The following is a 20511-nucleotide window of genomic DNA, read 5'->3' on the forward strand; positions in this document are numbered from 1 at the left end:
ATATATATATATATATATATATATATATATATATATATATATATATACTTATATACATATAGAATATTAATATAATTTCCTATCTTTTAATTTAAAAATAATTATAATGTTTTTTAAATAAAATATTAAAATTGCATCAAAAGGAACTAAATAATTGATAGTAATTTAATAATGATTATTATATAAACATTCCATAGGAAATGTACCGTGGAGTGGATATGATCAATCAAATGTAGAACGACAGCACATGGTGCGAAAACGAGATATTGTTATAAACTTACAGAATGTCCCATCGATCCTCCGTAGCTTACTAGAGGCTGGATTGCATCCTGATGAGACAATGATAATGTTAGACATGGACAGAATAGGAAAAAAACTTCATAGGCTGCTAGTAAATTTACAATTGATATAATATACAATTATTTAGCAATATAATTTTTAGAATTTGCATAGCTTTTGTCGATTTATTGATTTTTTGTATAGTAAGTTCTTTATTCACTAGGATGCATTACAATTTTACTTATATATATATTTTTTTTTAAGATGATATATGAAGAAGAAGAGAAGAATGACACGTTTATAAATGAAAATAGAAATAATAATGATCTTTTATATAATGATACACTGTATCAAAAGACTTCTTCTATGTCTCTCATGCAAAATAAGATGTTGACCAAAAAACCATTTACTAGACAATCATGTCAGTCTATGGGAGAGAAAAAATCTATATCCAATCAACTTCTCAAATCTAAGAAAGAGCAATGCAATGAAGACTTGGATTCTAAAAATAATGTGAAAAAAATGACTGTAATCAATGATAGTGTCGTAAGTCCCATGATTAAGATAGAGACTACCACTCCTTGCACTCGTTGTGCAGAAATTTCAAATATAGTACAAGATCTTGATGAAAGGAATGATGCACGTGCTAATATAAAACGATTAAAAAAATTAATAGCCAGTAGAAGAGAAGACTTTTTCTTTGGAAGCGACTCCACCTTTTCTTATTCAACCTCATGTAAATAAAATTAATATATAAATTTTGAATATATTTATATTTACTAATATTTTTGTGTTTAACATATTTACATTTATAGTTATACTATATCTCTGTTGCAAACAGTTATTTTACAAATTTAATTAACTTAATGCGACGTTATATATTAATGAAATTGAAATAAAAATGTCAAAATTGTTAATAATTGTATTGAGACAATCGAGAAGAATATATCAAATGGATATAATTTAGATTTCTTTTTATTTTCTATACTTCAAAATCTTGTAGCATTTTAATTATTCTTATAATTTTGTATAGATCCGAAAGCTACAAGCTCATTATTGTCACAAGAAAAAAGTCCTGATTATGTACCATGTAAACCAGCTAATCATACAACCGCTATAGAACCTAAATGCAATAAGTCTCCTAGTGAATATAATGGAGCTATTTCAAAATTATGTACACCACGGCGAAAGGTACTTATTTCGATTAAAATTTATTAGTGATGCATAAATCAATATTTGTCTAAAATATACAGTATATTTTTATATTAATTGTAATATACAAATATGAAATATGTATACGCAGAATATAAACATATACACAGTAATATTTATTAGTTTATTCATATAAATTATTTTCCTCCTACAGGCACCATACACGGGTATGCCTTCCAGTATTAAATATGCAATAATGCAACCTCAAGTTTTGCATTCTAATGCTAAAAGTTTTTATGAGTCAACATTATGGAGAAAAGAAAAAGAAATTTGCTTATCACGAATGGGACGCAACAGTAAAGAATACAGTGAAGTATGTACATAATATTATTTTTAATATTATATTAGTTATATACTATTTCAAAACTCTTAAGTATATTTATTTTATTATTTTATACTTCTAGGATTCCTTACTATCGCAACAAACAATTTGTTGCAACACCTCTATTACTGATGATGATAAAGTACAATATTCCACACCACATGTAAAAAATGCTGATACTACATATATAATTGAGAAAGGTAAATCAAGAAAAATCAAGAAAATTTATTTTTCAAAATTTGTGATATTAAATATTAATATAAAATTAATTTTATTTATATATTTTATATAATTTTCCATTCCTAAATAAATGATTTATTATCATCAAAGGTAATTGTACTGAAGATAACAAAAAGTCATTAAAAAACATGAGTGATAGCATTTCCGCAAACATTTCAATCACTTCAAATCAATCCATACAAAACTTAAAGAATGCTCTCGATCGTGCCACGGAAATATTAAGTTCAACAACACCTTCTAAAGTAAACCTAAGTAATATACAAGAATGCAAAACTGTATTTGAAAACTTTTATGGAACGAGATATAATGACAATCACGAGATCAAAGTTATCGAAAAATCGACAGCTAACAACAATTTTCTAGATCTTTCAATGGATGAAGTTAAAAATATAAAAACTGTTAACGAAGCTGCCGGAGAACACGAACAAATCTTTAATCAAGCTTTCATAGATAGCCAAACGCTCAATTCTACGACTACAAAAACGTCAATTGAATCTGAAACATCACAGAATCAACAATTCACGAAAAAAACTGATCAAAGTAAGATAACATTTGCAAACAGGAATACCTCAACCCCGCAAAAAATTAGAATAGATGAAAGAGAATATGTTAACATACGTCCTATGAGTAATATTATACTGAAAGATTCACCAAGAAGGCGTTCTCTACCCGCAAAACTGAATAATTTGACGATACATGCATCCCCAAGGACTGTTTTAAATAAAAAAGTAAGTAGACAAGAAACAATTTTAAATTTTATACACAAATCATAATAATTGTGATTAAATTGAAATTATAATAATTTGAAATTTGTTATAAATTCTATTTTTAACTTTTGTAAACAAGTAAATGTTTGTATACTAATTGTTTACTTGATTTTTATTACAGAACATACAAGGCAACCAATATACGACCGAAGATATGTACATTGATGATGAATTTGGAAGTAAATTAAATTACAATTTAATTCTTTTAAATGATAACATTATTCTAAGCGACGATGATGAAAGTCTACCTCAGACCACAGAACTATAAACTGTGATGAACTTAATGTTTAATCGTTTTCTATGTATAAAAAAAACGTTTCTTAAATAATTTATTTTTATTTATTTTGCCGACAAAATCAATGCTTCTATTATCGCCATTCTGACATAATCAATGCCAATAATATCTAATTTAATAATTCGTTAATTCTATTTAATTACTTATTTATATTTACACAAAGGCAAATAGTCTAATATTATACAAAATGTTTAATATAATTGAATAAATATAATAATCAAAAAATTACTTCATTATTATTCAATAAATTAAGAACTTATAAACTTGTTTAAATTCATTCTTTAATAATCATTTAAGTAGTTAAAAATATATGTTTTATGTTATTCTGTCATAAAATAAATAACATAAGAAAAAAGTATTTTTTATAAGTTTATTATACAAGTCCCTTGAAACATTTTGTATATATTTTGGATTATTTGCTGAATCTAAATATATCTTGTTTCATCTAACATGCACAATTATATTGTGCAATAATATAAGAATTATAAATCTTGCATTTATTTTTTTATAGAAGTTACAATTGTAGATAAATATCATTCTTCGTTAAAATAAATATAAGAAAGTTAAATATATCTCAGCATAATCTATTTTGTGTATACATGTCCAATTTTAGTATATTACATATATTAAGCATTGCGTTGTGTAACTTTTAAGCATAGTCATATTCTGCTATTTCCCTAATTTCTGCAATTTCTGCAAAAATATTAAGTTTTATCGAAAGAACAAAATATTTTATCTTCGAAAGTATGGCATTTACTCAATACCTCATAATTGCCAAAATATTGAATTCTTTTCAAACGCAAAATTTGTTACACAGACATAAATTTATAGAGCCAATCCAAAAACAGATACAATACAATACATAGTTTTATTTTCCCAGCGTACTGTGCAACTGCCATCAGTAGCATTATCCCAGTAACATGAACTTGCAGTATGAAGTCCAGCTCCGTTTTTCTGCATGATTGTGCAAGTCACTGCAATTATATACTTCAATATCAAATTATATACTTCAATATCAAAGAGATGTAAAAAAAAATATTTTAAAACATATGTAAAGGACAATGTTAATACAGTCTCTTTCTTGAAATGAAAATTTAGTCTTACCGATATATTTATAGGCTTTCTGTAATTTTGTAAGATTGCCCAAGCAAGCCTCTACCACGTTCGAAGTCCATTGATTAACTTTATTATGCTGATAAGTATTGCCACCTATTGACACTTCAATTGCTTCCTTGATAATGGTACTCACGTCATCTACTACAAATTGCAACTAGAATCATAACAAAAAAACATGAATCTTACATAAAGCAGTAAAAATGTATTAATTTATTCAAGTATTTTATTAATACTTTAATATCTAATAATTTAGTGAAATACATCTGGATGAATGGTTTCAGAATCAAATCTTTAATGAGAAAAGATTCACTCCTAAGTTTATCACAATTAATTAGGAGCATCCTATACATTGTATACATGCTTTAAAATTACCATAAAACAATAAAGAAAAAAATCACTGATTTATTTAATTTCTGCATCAAGCATTAAAACTTTGTTATTTAATTCAAAATTTAAGATTTTTCGTTTAATTAAAATTATAAAGAAATGTACATAACTAACCTCTTCTTGCGCATCTTGCTCCATCTCGAACAAACACTAGATTATTTTGGACCAAAAACAATTTTCGTAATAATTCAAAGCTTATTATTCATTTAATTACGGATGATTGTTAGGTTTAGCACTGAAAGATGGAAATACGGCAAAATAATTTGTCGCAATAACGTGAAAATTAGAAAAGTCTATATGTGATTATTCTAATTTTCCAAGTCTAAAACTGCTATTATTTTTCACCTTGACAGCAAAAATATTGCACTAACAAGAGCTGATCGTTACACTCGTCACATTTGTTTTATTGAAATTATCTTCTAAAATATCGCTGTAACATCCGTCTGTAAATATAACAGCAGTACACAGCAATAGTCAACGATTCTGAACCGTCACATCGCCACCATCGCCGGTTAAGTCTGTTCTTTTGTTAAGTCGTTAGGTCTGTTTTTTGCTGCACTCTCTGAACTGGTGCACACAGTGCAATAAGTAGAAGTGATACGAGAGAAACCTGAGAGACCATGCCTTGCTTTTCCATTTTACTATTGTCGAGACGCTACTGCGTCGTTTGATAAAGTCGTATTCAAAAAAATATCATTTTGTTATATATAATAAAAATATGTCTAGATATATATATATATATATATTGCGTTATTTATTTGTTATACAATTTATCATGTATCAACTTTTAAAAATGATATAAATACACTATTTAAAATATATTTCAGTGTCGTTTAAAATTACACATATATAAAATTAATTATATATTATATATTGCATATGCGCGCGCGCGCACACATCACATAATATGTATATATAGATATATATAACATGTGTTTCATTAAAAGGTTATTCCTATAAATTTGATATAATATAGCATATTTATTATAAGTAAAATAAACTAAATAAATAATATTATATTGCAAATATTATTCAAATTTTAGTATTAGAATATCCAAATATTAATTCACCATTAATTTTTTATGATTAATTCTCTGAACTATTCGAATTCTTGAGTTATGACGTATTATATTTTATAATCTATTTTCTATTCTCGAAGTTAATAGCTCAGATTAATACATTTTCATTTTGTTCTCCGGACATTAATATTCAAATCATTCAAATAATTCGAATGTTTTTGAGTAACAATAATTATTTCGATTGATTTGAATATTTGAATATTTGAATATTTATAATCCTAATACAAACATTATATCAGATGTATAAAAAATGAATATGTAGAAAAAATTTAATTATGTGTGACATACATAATAATTAATGAACATATGATAAATGATTAATATAATATGATATTACAATAAACAGCATTCTTAGAAAATTGATATTTGATTTGTCAAACGTGGCAATTTATTTAATAGTTCCAGTTAACAACCAATTAAAACTGCTGATGCTTTTCCACACATTTTTTCCAAAATTTATTGGAATCTCTGTATTCTATTCAAAAGTAAATCTGCAAATATAAATGAAATAAATAGTAGATTAAAAAGTTGGAATATGTAGTTGTGATTAGTATTACAAAGTTAAATGTTTCATTCAAGTACATTACTTTATAATATTACTTTATAATCAAAGCTGGAATTCTTATTATTTAAATATTTACTCTCTAAATCTCAATCAGTGGATAGTCACTAATTACCCAGTGGTTTACTGATAATCAGTTCAATTAAAAAAGAAAGAATTTATATAACTAAAATACTGACATTTGCACATTAATTTCAATCTTCCAATACTGTATTCATTGAATTTAAGCCGATTTAAAACAAGATTAATTAGAATGTTAGATTATATAATAAAGATTAGCTAGGTTAAGGATCTCATATTTAATTCACTGATTACCGTGGCATTCTTGGCACTGATATCAGTGATTATCCACTGATTCAAATTTAGAGAATAAAAAATTGAATGTTTAGTAAATATTATGAAAATAAAAAAGCTTGACTCTAAAATTACTCCAATAGATAAAACTAGACTGTTTGAACAGTCATCAGTTATTCAATATTTAAATATATATTTTATTGTAATTATTATAATAAATTAAGTATATTATAGTAAAAACGTCATAGTAAATTTGTATTATTTGATTTTAATATTGACTAAATTGAATTACTTAATGATTAATTGAAATATTGATAACATTCATAAAACACATTTAAATATGAGGGTATCAAATTTTTATAATTTTTATGATAAACAAATATTAAATATTTGATTTCTTATGTGTTCATTTTATATAAGTGTATCCTAAAGGAGTGACTAAAAGAGGATAAAATACAAGGATTTGTAATATTTACCGTTGTCATTTTTTTCTTTTTTTTCAAATGTATTAATATGTCTATCCATCTGATGAGATTTACTCGTTATTTTCTTCTAATTGATGATTCGTATTTATATCATTTCCAGTATTTTCTTGAAGTTTTTTATTTATGCCATGTTTGGATAAATGGATCCCTAAATCACCTAGTTCATGTTTAAGTATGTTAAACTTCCTACAACAAATCCTGCATTGTATTCTGTCAGTTGATGTATTCAATACGAAATGTTCCGATACCCACGAATGTTTAAATTTGTTTTGTATTTTCACGATTATTAGTGGATGTTTTCGTTTCAGGTGTAGCTTTAAGTAGTTTACTTGAAATCCATATGTAAGGGAAGAGTTACAAATTTTACATTTTGAAGCGTATTTTCCTTCTTTTGTGAAATATTGATATATTAAGTCACTTTCGTTATTTTGTTTATTTATTTCTTTGTCAAAACATATTTGATGAGCATAAAATAAATGTGCTCCTAGTGCATTTAAATTGTTCCCAGCATAATTTTTATGGCAAATGTTACATTGTACCCTACGATTTTGAAATTTAGTGTAATGATGCCATATCCAACTTTTACTTTGTGTATCTCTTTGTATGTTATTTTCTCCAATACCTTTTTTATTCAAGCCATGCTTGACCAAATGGCACGCTAAATCATCTATATCATTTTGTAATACATTAAACGAGTAACAACAAATCTTGCATTGTAATTTACCATTTGATGTATTTAATATGAAGTATGTCGATACCCAAGAATGTTCAAATTCTTTTTGTATTTTTTCTATTATTTGTGGATGTTTACGTTTCAGATGCTTCTTTAATTCCTGTACAATATATCCATTCAAAAGAGATGTATCACAAATCTTACATTTTAAAGTGTATCTTTCTTCTTCTATGAAATAATGCCATATCGGACCGTTTCTACGATCCGTATCTTCATCATGAAATATTTTATGAGCACGAAATAAATGTACTTTTAATGTTAATGTGTTGTATGCAATATAAGAACAAATCTTGCATTGGAATTTGCTATTTTTTAAATTATTGTAATGTTGTCGTATCCAACTACTTGGCTTATTCTTTTGTAATGCCATCACGTCTGCACAGTATCTCAGAGTGTGTATTACTAAACATGAGAATGTTTGTACTATTGAGAAATGTTCGAAGGTCTAAGAGTGACGTGTGAATTTAGTTAGAATATAATTATTGATGATTTGAATACTGATATAGCCTATAGCTGAGAACACAGACTTTTGTATAAAGCATAAGACGTGAAAATATCCAACCAGAGTCCTTTATTTCATGAAAATGAAGAAAATAAAGGAAAGTTCATTTTCTTGTACATTATATGTTATGAGTTATACAAGTGTTTGTTCTTATCTTAAAGCCTTGTGTCTGATATAGAAATCTATCGAAGTTTCTCGAAAGGAGAAAATTCATTGATCATGTGACCAAATTTATCAAATATGACTTGTTATTTCTTTCTGTATCCTAAATTTCGGAGCGATTTCTAGTATCGTGGATACAAATAAAGTTAACAGTCAAATAGTATCGCTATACTTGTAACAATTCAATCATCGTAATTAAGAGAATTCAGATTAAAATATATTTTATACATTCAAAAATAAAGATTTTTTTCTTTTTGTACTTAGTGTTGCATCATAAAGATAATATTTAAAATGTCCTTAAAAGAAACTTTTTTTTAAAAAAAACTTTTTTTAAAAAAGAAAAAAATATATGTTAAGTATACATATTTTTGTCGTCTTTGCCCGGCGTCATTGTAGTCCAGCGAACTTATTTAAAATAATAAGTACTAAATATCCCTTTTAGATTTTTTATTAATATATGTATATTTTAAATAACTTTATCTCTTAAATGCGGCCGAGCTCTGTAATCATTATTCTTCATATTTCTTTTTGAAACATAATCGCGACAAATGCTAAATAATACAAATCGTTGTACTTTATGAATACTCACAGTATATGATTATTTAGCTTGCACGATTATTCATTAAATGATTGCGATCAATCGTATATCACGGATACCTATAATTTCATATGGTTTATACATTTGGAATCAAAACGCAATAGAAAACAATATTTATATTATTTTGCGATAATAACGAACGGCAATTATTGTTGTTTATCGTAAAATTTTTTTCTCACTTGAGTATAATACTCTATTATACTTCGAACAGTATCACACGAGTCATAAAAAGCAATGCTAATAATACTTTCATGCAAATAATACAATTCACGCTAATCCTACTTTCAGAACTAATATAATTTGTGTAATTAATAATTTAATTAATTTTTCATTTTTACGCATCTTTCGTTATATGATCCGTATAAAAATTAAGCGTAACTTTGAAACTATTTGTCGTTAATAAAAGAAATATTCCTCTTTTTTATTAATTTCAAATCCATTCCATTGACTCTAAATATATCCTATGTATATATATATATATATATATAGTATATATAAAGAATATGTAATATATATATATAATAATATAAAAAATATATATATATAATATATATATATAATATATTGTATAAAAAATATAAAGATATAAAATAATATAATATATAAAATAAATATATATAGATATCGTAATAAGAGGTTTAGTCCTTTTATCTGCTCTGAATTTATTTCGCAACTGTGACGAATTGTCGTGTGTTTGATAGTTTCATTTTCTAAAAATTAATAGATAATTGCATATAGTATTATAGATAATAGTTTTATATATATATATATTTTAAATGATATTTTCCCTCTCACGGATTTCCTTTTGATGTGGTGGGAGGACTTATTATTCGGAGGATTACCCATGAAAATATCTTCAGTATCTAAAAATTTTAAGATCTATCTAAATGATATATCTAAATAAATTTTGAGATACTTGAGAGACTTGAGTAAAGTCATTCTTTTTGTATAAAAATCCAATGGGGAAGCTGATGTACCCTCGTCGCTCGATTGTCTAGATTTATTTGAAGCAAACGAAATGAATTGAAATGAATTGAAATGGATTCAGATTTTCAGAAATATTGATTCACGAATGTTAAAAAGAATGCTTTTCAATCCTGAGTGCATTTTTATTCATTTATAGGAATTGCGTGAAGCATATCTCTATGCCTTTCAATCTAAAAATAATATTAATTTTTTCTGTGCATTGTGAATACTGTTCAATTCAAAATTTTGAATAGGAAAAGCAGTTTTTCAATCCAATTGCATCCAATTGAATCTAATTGAATCCAATTGAATCCAAAAAAAGTATTCGCTATTTAAAATACGCGTTCGGATAGAAAAAAATTTCAATCCATTTTAATCCATTCTGCTTTTACTGGGAAGGAACGAATCGCAGCCAATTCGTCGCGTCGCGCGTTTACTTTGGGTGTCGGGTGAAATTATCAGAATATTAATGTCTGTTTCCATCAATGTATAGATTAACTTTAATCTCGGTTCCATTTACTCTTCGTCTTTTTCTAGTTCTAAAGATTAGAAAAAGACAAAGAGTAAGTTAAACCGAAATTAAATTTAATCTACATTGGTGGAAGTGAACATAATAATGGATAAAATCCATTCGATGAAATTCTAGTTTGACTATGAAATCATATCTTTGATGGTTTGACAGAAAGTGTTTTGCAGAACTCTCACTGAGACGTTGTTGCATGAAGTGACTAGCATGATCATTCCAACTCTCACGCCAAGTGTTCCAGGATGCGAATATAATCAAGCATAAGTTTTACAGTATTATAAAATTTACAAAATTTGCACTTGATTATTCATACTGACTTATCTCATTAGCTCTGTTATTTGTTAATTTTTTTTTGTATTTTATAGATTGAAAATTTATTTTAATTATTATTATTATTCATTGCTTATTTATCTAGTTCAAAATATATGTTCAAAATTTAATAATATTCGATTTATAATTTTTATTAAAAACTATTATTTTAATGTTATCATCCGAGTTTAATTATCAATATATCGACCGATGCGCAACAGATTTCTCTCGTACCGACACTAACGTATGCTATCGACAATATCGATTGCTGAACTGTGACCAACTGTCGAAAATGAGCTGTGTACTTCCTTTACATTTGAATTCAATTGTTGGCAGACTTTGATTTGAGGTGTCACTACCAGCAGACCTGAGGACGCCACGACAAATGGCGCGGTCGCTTCGCGAAGCACTGTTTTGAAAAGTAACGGCGTCGTTGGTTTGATCACGCTTGTTTCGCCTTCACGTTTCGACGCTCGGAATACTGTGCAAGAGAATGTGGTGAATTTGACACAATGACGGAGTTCGAGGAGACGCTCGCACCGACGGAATTCGACATGTAAGTAAATCTACCAAGTCGAACGCTCTGATTCTCTCATAAACCCCCTCCGTGATTTCTCGCACGTGGGGCTCCCTGCGTTTGTAAATATAAATAGATACATATATTTTTGCCGCTTGCCGAATACATACCCTGTGCGACGCCTTTCCTTTCAAGAGCAATCAAAACGCACCAGAGATCCAATTTGTTATTTGCTTGCGTGAATTATAATAATAAATGACTGTTTTGTATTCATTTGTTTATAGATTTTTTTTATCTATTTTTAATCGATATTGTCGTTTTTGGGCCATTTTGTTATAATTCTGTCTCTATCTTTCTATCTCTTCTATCTTCTTGAATCTCTTTTTTTATTGTGTAAGTGAAATTACGACAGATTCTCTCATATCTATGATTGATGTCTATTTAGCTTGGAAAACTGAAATCTTTTTGAAGAAAGTATGAAGCAAACCTGAGAACGCAAATGACATGCGAATGACATTGTTATGTCATATGATTTCACCACATGTACTCCACGATAAATCGTGAATTCACTCATTGTTTATTCATTTAATAGCGATTATCTCCCTGCGAGGTTAAGGATCGTCTTACATATCACAGTGGTTATCAATCTTTCATATGTTTACCACGTCGATCTCAAACGTCAAAGACGACTTCGAGTTCCTAGTAATTTTTAATCGGAGATTAATTCAACCCGCCAAATTGTATAGCAGAATTTAGCTATGTAATTTATCATCCTTAATCTAATTTTTTTTATGTTAGATGATAAAAGATAAATTATCCTATCCAATAGTGCTAATCAAATAATGTTAATCAAATAATGCAGATATTGATAAATTAAGCAGTGTTTAAATTAATCAGAATTTAGAAACGTACGACGTTTTTCACTAACAATTAGCTCTAATATTTTAATAAATTAGAAAATTGGTAATTAAAATGATACATAATTCTATACATTATATTTTTTTAGCTGCTTATTTAACAGTATTAAATTATAGATATATTTAATTAATAGATATATGTAATTAAAAGTATATATAATTTATAGAATGTTTTTTTAGTTCCTAGGTTTTTAATTTGAAGTTTTTAATTTAACTAGAAGTGTAGCACAATCGTTGCTATTAAAAAAAGCATCGTATAAAAACAATATTGCTCAGACAACATTAAAAAATGTTTCACACTCTGTAGGAAAAAAAGTTGATGCGAAATTCTGCAGTGTTTTATTTTGTCTTTTAATGCAGCATTAATTATTATTATAATTGTCACAATTGTTCGACTGGGAAACTGTTTTCGATCGATGTCAGATTCATTTTCTTGCTTTTATGATCTTCCATACTTCTCCGTTTTCTGCTTCTGTCATTCACTGTAGTCTGTCTTTTGCTTTGTCATCTGCTCTTCTCTTTATCCTCCCACATCGTTTCGCCCCCTTTTATATATGCATTGCTCTCTTGTAGAGTCCCTTTTTCTCTTCCCCAGCTTTCGCTCTTTGATCTGACAGTACAACGGCGTTTACATTGGTTACTGTGTGATGATTTACACATCCGTCGATAACGAAGAAAACGAGAAGGGAAATTTGTAATAAATACAAATCATATTCCTAACATTTACGAATAATATCCGTTTAATAATTGAACGAATAAGTTGAAATTGATTGTGTAATTTCACTGAAATTCATTGAAAAAAAATTACTAAATTTTAATAAATATTTCTCTTAGTAATATATTAATTAAATATTTACTAAATATAAATATAGTTTTATTTTTGATACAAGAACATTAATTTTAAAAAATTACTAAATTTTAATAAATATTTCTTTTAATAGTATATTAATTATATATTTACTAAATGTAAATATATATTTTTTATGCAAGAATATTAATTTGATTATTATTTTTTATTGAAATATTTATTTTGCTGTAAGTAAATGTTTAATTAGTACTTTAATGAAAAAATGTATTAAGACTTTGTTGGTAAATATTTTCTCACTGTATAGTGAACTTTAACAGATGCAATCTATCATTTTTATCGAAAATTTATATATTATAAATTTAAACTCTTTTTGACAAACTTGTTCGAAAAAAATGTCGATTATGCAAAATGAATATTATATAAAATGAATATATACATAAAATATATATAAAATTAAAATATATGTGTATATTTTTAGACAATATCTAGAAAACAAATATCTTAAAAAGATTCGAATTTTATCTAAAGAAGCTGAATGGAATAATTATTATAGAAGCTAAATTATTTTTTATACAAGAAAATGCGGAACAATTTTTAAGATTTATTATATTATTGTAAAGACTAGTTAATATTCATCAAATTTTTAAATTTCTCATTAAAGATTTTGTATTTTTCTAAATCTTGCACTGAAGAAGAAATGCAGCCTCTTTCCTCGTCCCTCTCTCTTATAGCTATTCCATGGCCGACATGGCGCATCCCTCGCATCTCCTCTATTATCCCCCGCACCTCCATCCCTCTATTTCTACTCGACTCATGTTGCCGTCTATCGTCAGTCGTTTTCGGTGCGCCGCGCGATACGCGGTCGACGTTTCGAAACACGATCCCTGTAGTGTGAAGAATTCGCGAGCGGTCGAGAATCGGACCAACTGATGCAGGACTTAATATACGGATCGCATTTAGCTGCATTTAGCAAATCATCAAGATAAGATAATAGTACTTCGTCACATCTCGATGAGAGAAAAGATTTCATCCCCTCTGGAATCGCGATCGATCATATAGATTGTCGTGAAGATCATCTCAAGATCACCTCCGACGAGTGACATCGACCGTGAATGTCTCTAGACTCGACAATTCGAGAGATTCGATCACGATTGTGAGGAATTGTCTGATGCGTCATCTCGCGCGAGAGCTGATGCCATTGATCGGTCCAGCTACGCGGAGGAGCATAGTCCGTTCGCGCTAACGCCACCACCCTCGAGCAGAGTGGCTCCTAAACTCTTTCTGTACTTTCGACGTGATTACCTCACGTAGTGAAGGGTGAAAAGGGTTAGGAGGATGGTATGTCTTGTTTACGTGAGAACCTGAGTGCGATTTCGATAATTAATCGCAAAGGATCATCGTTCACAAGCTAACCTGATTTTTCCCGAGGAACACTGTCGTGTCCCGCGTCTTTTGTGTTTTTAAGGAGACGAAAGAACGTTGATGTTTTTAAGATTCTAAAAGATTTGTCGTGAGGATATTATATTCTTTGCGAAGAGTCAATCGGTGGTGCGCGTTTCATCTCGTTTTTTGAGATCTTTTTGGAGGCTCAAATGATATTGTGATTTTGTAGTGCCGCGGAATTAATAACATTCGTAAATTCGCATCGTGATTGTTGCCGAATTGCTGCGGAATGCTTCTCGGTGGCTGCAGATATTCCATCCAAAGTCAGAATGTGCCGTCCACGAGGACTGGTGCCTGGGGTCCTTATAATTCTTTCCGAAAGTGAGTGCAGTAAATGTACTTAATTCGATTGATCATTGATTTACTCTTTCGATTGTTAAAAAGGCAATAAATTTCGGTGCTACTTATTGTTAACTCTGTCGTTTACTCTGCCGTTAACTCTGTATCCAAAATATAATTTATTTTTTACTAATATTTTTTTTAAATTCTTTTTCTTTACTATTTGATGACTTTGTTAATATAGATTTTTTTTCTATGTAAATTTTTTATGGAACTTTTTAATTATATTGTATACGATTATATCAAACGATATAATTGTATACTCTACAAAATATGAATGTAGATTTAACACCATGTGGTGTCTATATAATTTTCACTATGTTGATGTTCGTAGCATCAACATGGTGTGGATTTAAATCATAGGTTTTAAATCCTCATCATAATGATGTTAATATTAACATCATTATGAAGAATTATATACACAACGCAGTTAGTATATAATTCTTCTTAAATCAACACTCATATTTTTTAGAGTGAAATAAAGATCAGCGTACATTTGCAATAATTGCTTCTATGTCTATCTTTATTATCTTAATTATCAATAATTAACATAATTATAATGGAAAATTGACAATAAAGAAAAAAATCTGATTGACAGTAGAAAATTGAATGTTATTAAATTGACCATTTCAGATTTTCGATGCAGAGATTTTTAATATTTTTAATATTTTTAATATTTAGCTAATATATTTGTTTCGTTTTTTTTATGTAAAAAATTAAATTTTGTTTTTTAAAATAATGTTACTCACAGAGAATGTTTTTTGCTGTCGAAAGTGATGAACATTATTTTCGCTGTACTGAGTATATTATTGGCGTAAAAGGGTTAATGCAGGTTAATGACGAGATCTAGTTTGCCTGTTCTTTGTCTTCTTTATCGCGTATCATTTAACATACATGCATTTAGTTAGCATCCATTATAATATACTTGCATAGTCCGATAGAAACTAATAATTCTATAATATACTAAAGTGCATCATAGAATCTGATAATTTATATCGAACATAGAAAATGTATTTTTTTACATTAAACTGATTAATATTTTATAACATAGTAATATAATTATTACTCTGGAATTATTACTCTGGATGTTCTATTAATTACTATTTGTCATCGTATCTTTACTCCACATTCGGAATGTAATAATTTTTTTTACTATGTACTAAGCAGGAGTTTGTCAGTTGTTATTGTATCGCGTATACATATGCATGAGACAAGACATATCGCATTTAATTAATTTACATATTTATAGCCTCTTTAGATATTACTTGGACATCTTGCTCCGAAAAAAATCTTCTTTTCGACAGCCAGGAGTCAAATAAATATAAAAATATAAAGTTATTACAATATAAACAGAGGAATAGCTTATTCGTGCGGGTACACAGTCGCATATTGTAAATAAAGTCCTACTGACAGGATCCAGCTAACTAGTTAACTGCTCGGTCAATTCGTTTAACGAACCGTTAATTGAGGAAACTTTGCACGGCTGACACCTACGTGATAGTTATATGTATGGTAACCAAGTAAAAGTCTGAATTACTTCGCATGAAATATGTTATTCATATCAGTTGTTTACTAAATGAATATTCTAATATCGCAGCGAAACATTTATGGATAAATAGCCCGGCAAAAATGTAAGAAACGATAACAAGTACTGTATTTTACTCGTATTATTGCTGTAATTATTTTAATTACAGAAATTATTTGATATTAAATATGACAATGTTAATATTGATAATTATAAAAATGATGGTGATGCTAAATTAACTTAATATTTTTAATATTTCCATTATTCTTTTATTTTAATTTCCATAGAGTGCGCTGTTAGAGATTTTTATAACTTAAAAAACAGAAATAAGAAAATTAATGTAAACCACTTAATAAGATGATTCATAGATTTATAATGTATCTTTGATCGTATACTAGTTACTTATAGTATTAGAAACTGAAACGCGTGCACATGGTCCATATGGCTGCTGCTACATCCGTTATACCCTTTGTATCGATTATCTGTTACATCTTCCATGTTGTCAGATGATAACTGATGATGCATCCTTTCATCAGACTGCTTCCTCATTTCATGTACTTACAAACGATGCCTTGTATAGATTCTGTTTGTTAAAAGAACGTTACGAATCGCTATATATTTTTTTACGAAACCCATTTCAATTTATTGCATAGATTTCCCAACACTTTATTTTTATCTTTATTATATGAACATCAAATTTATCAGAATTTATCAGTTCTGAAAGGATGTAGAAAACATGCGAAATTTAAAATAAACTGCATAAAGTAAAATTAAGTAAAATTAAATTGAAATGTAAATCTCCAAATATTAATATGAAATATTTTCTTTCTTATGCAATAAAACTAATAAAATAACTGTCCAGTGATATACTTATGTCCGGACATTTACACAAAACTTTATTTGTTTGTTTATGTTATTATTAATCTCAAATGTTTTTTAACATAATCTTTAAATACAATTAAATTATAATATTCTGATAAAAAAAACATTTGAGATTAATAATAATAAATTTTGTTTCCGAACATGTATAATATATATCCGATCGATTAGGATGTTTATCTTAGTAGTGATAATTTTTTTATATATATGTCGCGACAATTATGCAGCGAAAGATTTAAAAAAAAAATCAAGATTAAATTTCGACAAATTGTTTAAATTTTTGTCGTAATTTAAAGTTGAATCATCTCACAATATGGTATACAAAAGGATTTAAATGAATCATATTATATCACGTCACGTAACGCGTAATTACCGGGAACGAATTCATGTTTAGCGCTGTTATCGCATCATGCGCATCTTGCATTCGTCTTTGGGGCCCTTTAACGTCATCCGACACGCGTGTCCCCGGTAAAGCTGCAAGATTCCGAGAAGTCCGTATTCGGAATGGTTAAACCTGTAAGGGTAGCGATGCTTAATATAACGATGTCGGATGCAAACAGGGGTAAAGTCGGAAAACTGACAGTTGTGTACGTGTCTTCTGCATTTGCTGCTCGGACATGTTGACGAAAATTCAATTTCCAAATCGGAAAATTGTCAGAGCTGATAATTTCAGCATTTCATTTCTCTTTATAATGTACGTAATCGTAACATTTAATTGTTAGAACATTAGTGATAACAATACATTATATAGATAAATAAATAAATCTTAAAATTTATCATATTAGAAGAGTTAAAATTCAGCTAAAACTAATTTCAGAGAAGTGAAGTTATTTTTTTAAATTTTGAGAGAAATAGTCATATGTTATATTAATAAAAGAAATAGTCACAGTTATATTAATAAAAGAATATATTAATCAAAGAAAGTTCTATTTTTATCGAGTCTGGCACTCACATTAATCACGTTTTGCTTTCTGCAAGATAGGAAATAAAATTCGATTTGTTCGTAAATATAAAAATAGCTTAAATATTATATTATTCGAAAATGATCATACTCTTCGCTTTATTTGCTTTCATCTTTCGTTAGTTTACCTATGCTGTTTTTATTGCAGCGCTTTTATTACAGCAAATTTTTAGTGTAAGATAAATGAAAATAAATAAAAATGGATAGAGGTTTTTGATATTTACATAAAAATTAGAAATGTGCAAAATGTTCTTTTGCACAATTCATTTTATTTATTTTGTTATATTCTATTATTTTAAGTATTTCAATATTTTGTTGTCATGGATTGTTAAAATAATAAAATTATATTTGGACAGACTTTAAGATACTTGATAGTATTTGTTCACAAAATAGCTTCTGCGAATATTTTCAAGGAAAATATCAATAGTATAACTAGACATGTATCATTTATATATGTATATTTGAATTCTCTCTTACGTAACGATAATATGAAATTGTAATATTCCTTATGTCTACCATATGGCTTCTATTTATAACCAAAGATTAGACACAGATACAACAACTCTGTGAACATATGTTTTGTATACGTAAGTCAATTTATCAGTTAAATTATAATTTGCACATAAAAATCTTGCTCCATACTAATTAATATTATATAAATAACTTACAATATAATTTTTTATACAATAGTTTGTATAGTAATAAGTCAATCTAATTAAATTGGTTAATTTAAAGTAACATTTATATGTTACTAATTATATAGCAGCTGTGATCCAATTAACTTCGAAGTCTCACTCTCTTCGGGGAAAATATACAATTTTCATGATTAGATCCTCTACTGTCGTGATCTTTAATATCTCGCGAGCACATTTTGTCACAGTCTATTAGTAATGTATTTCTTTTAGAATGTTGCTTTTACATAAATGTTATTTGAAACGCGATATCTTTGCACGAATTCTGCACATTATGATTCGCAAATGCTTTCTATGGCTATTTTTAGTCTACGGAATTCGATAGATGTATTTCGTAAAAAAAATTTATGTTCCTGAATGCCATTCTTTTTTCTTGTTAAATTAATTGAATAATTTTGAGACAGTGAATTTTGCAGAAATAGTTCAATTCTATAATAATTGAAAAAAAATTATTTTCATGAAAAGTCTTATTTTATACTGTACTTAATACTAAATAAGTTAATAAATAGGTTGCGAAATATTAAATGATTTGAGAAGTCAAACTTAAAGTCTCCTTACAATATGTTGAATCTCTTGATTGAGAAGTTTATATAAGTTGAACATTGGAACAGTCTGGTTGCATTAACTGAAATTTTACCAGAAATTTTTCTCAGTGAATGAAAAAAATAGAATAGAAACAATATTACATATAAAGGAATGATAAAGAGGTGCGCATTATATATTCTGCAAGCTTCTTCAAATTCTTCACAGGTTTGATTTATATATACCTATTTATTGAACTCAATTAACTCTCTTAAATAAAATATTTAATATAAATAACTTCATTAACTTTTTAAAATTCCGTACGCAAAGACAACGTGAGTCACCTATCAATCCTGAGTCACTGTGAACTTCTTGCTTACTCCACACCTATATTATCACGTTTTAGTTACTGTCTGGATTTATTTCTTTCTGTTTACATAATTGACGGAATCTTATGTAGTTATGTACTTTAGATTTATACCTATATGCACATAATATTATACATATTATGTACTTTAGATTTATACATTCTATATATACATACACATATACAATACATTATTTTATGAATTCTAATTTTAAGTTGTAATTTGATATTCGTTATATTTTTAGATATTACTTATTTCCATCTTTTATTACAATCTACGTAAGTCAGCTCTTCCATAATAGTTTCGATATTCTTCCATAATAGTTTGTATTTATTTAAATTTCATAAAAAATTTTTCAACTTTAACCGTTGTTTAACTATCCATTTTTATCATTTACCATTTTAGAATATCTCGGATAGTCTTCTTGGAGATCGTACATTGGCTTGTTATGATTCGCCTTGCAGAATGACGTAGAAGACGACGGGCAAGGCGTAGATTAATTACTCATTTTGAGTCGCAGCGTTTTTGGAAGACGAACCGGAGAGAGAGAGAGAGAAAGAGAGAGAGAGAGAGAGAGAGAGAGAGAGAGAGAGAGAGAGAGAGAGAGAAGAAGAAGAAGTATAGTAACGTTAACGTAACGTAACTAACTAAACTTAAAACTAACGTAACGTAACGTACGTACGTACGTACGTACGTACGTCGTCTT

At 27.9% G+C, this 20511-nt stretch overlaps 3 protein-coding genes and 1 pseudogene across 3 annotated transcripts in view; 2 read left to right on the top strand and 2 right to left on the bottom strand.

The window, feature by feature from the left end:
- Nucleotides 1–3088, top strand: part of LOC105623424 — a 15362-nt gene extending 12274 nt beyond the window's left edge. The window contains 7 exon segments of the mRNA XM_012204817.1: nucleotides 181–391; nucleotides 544–1015; nucleotides 1313–1470; nucleotides 1646–1804; nucleotides 1896–2013; nucleotides 2144–2781; nucleotides 2942–3088. Of these exon segments, the coding sequence (XP_012060207.1) occupies nucleotides 181–391; nucleotides 544–1015; nucleotides 1313–1470; nucleotides 1646–1804; nucleotides 1896–2013; nucleotides 2144–2781; nucleotides 2942–3088 (1903 nt within the window).
- Nucleotides 3089–3678: 590 nt separating this feature from the next.
- On the bottom strand, nucleotides 3679–4756 carry LOC105623401 (dynein light chain Tctex-type 1). Its single transcript, XM_012204795.1, has 3 exons — nucleotides 4733–4756; nucleotides 4220–4385; nucleotides 3679–4089 (listed from the first exon to the last, which is right to left on the bottom strand). Exons 1-3 carry the CDS (start codon nucleotides 4754–4756, stop codon nucleotides 3941–3943), a joined length of 339 nt encoding a protein of 112 aa, XP_012060185.1. The 3' UTR covers nucleotides 3679–3940.
- A 6317-nt stretch (nucleotides 4757–11073) lies between these two features.
- Nucleotides 11074–13868, bottom strand: LOC105623425 (annotated as a pseudogene).
- Nucleotides 13869–14748: 880 nt separating this feature from the next.
- The window catches only part of LOC105623403 (centrosomin), a 26299-nt gene continuing 20536 nt past the window's right edge, over nucleotides 14749–20511 (top strand). The window contains exon 1 of the mRNA XM_012204796.1: nucleotides 14749–14840. Within this exon, the coding sequence (XP_012060186.1) occupies nucleotides 14749–14840 (92 nt within the window). The remainder of the gene's footprint in view (nucleotides 14841–20511) is intronic.

This window comes from Atta cephalotes, assembly GCF_000143395.1.
Source record: "Atta cephalotes unplaced genomic scaffold scaffold00057, whole genome shotgun sequence".
Lineage (NCBI taxonomy): Eukaryota > Metazoa > Arthropoda > Insecta > Hymenoptera > Formicidae > Atta > Atta cephalotes.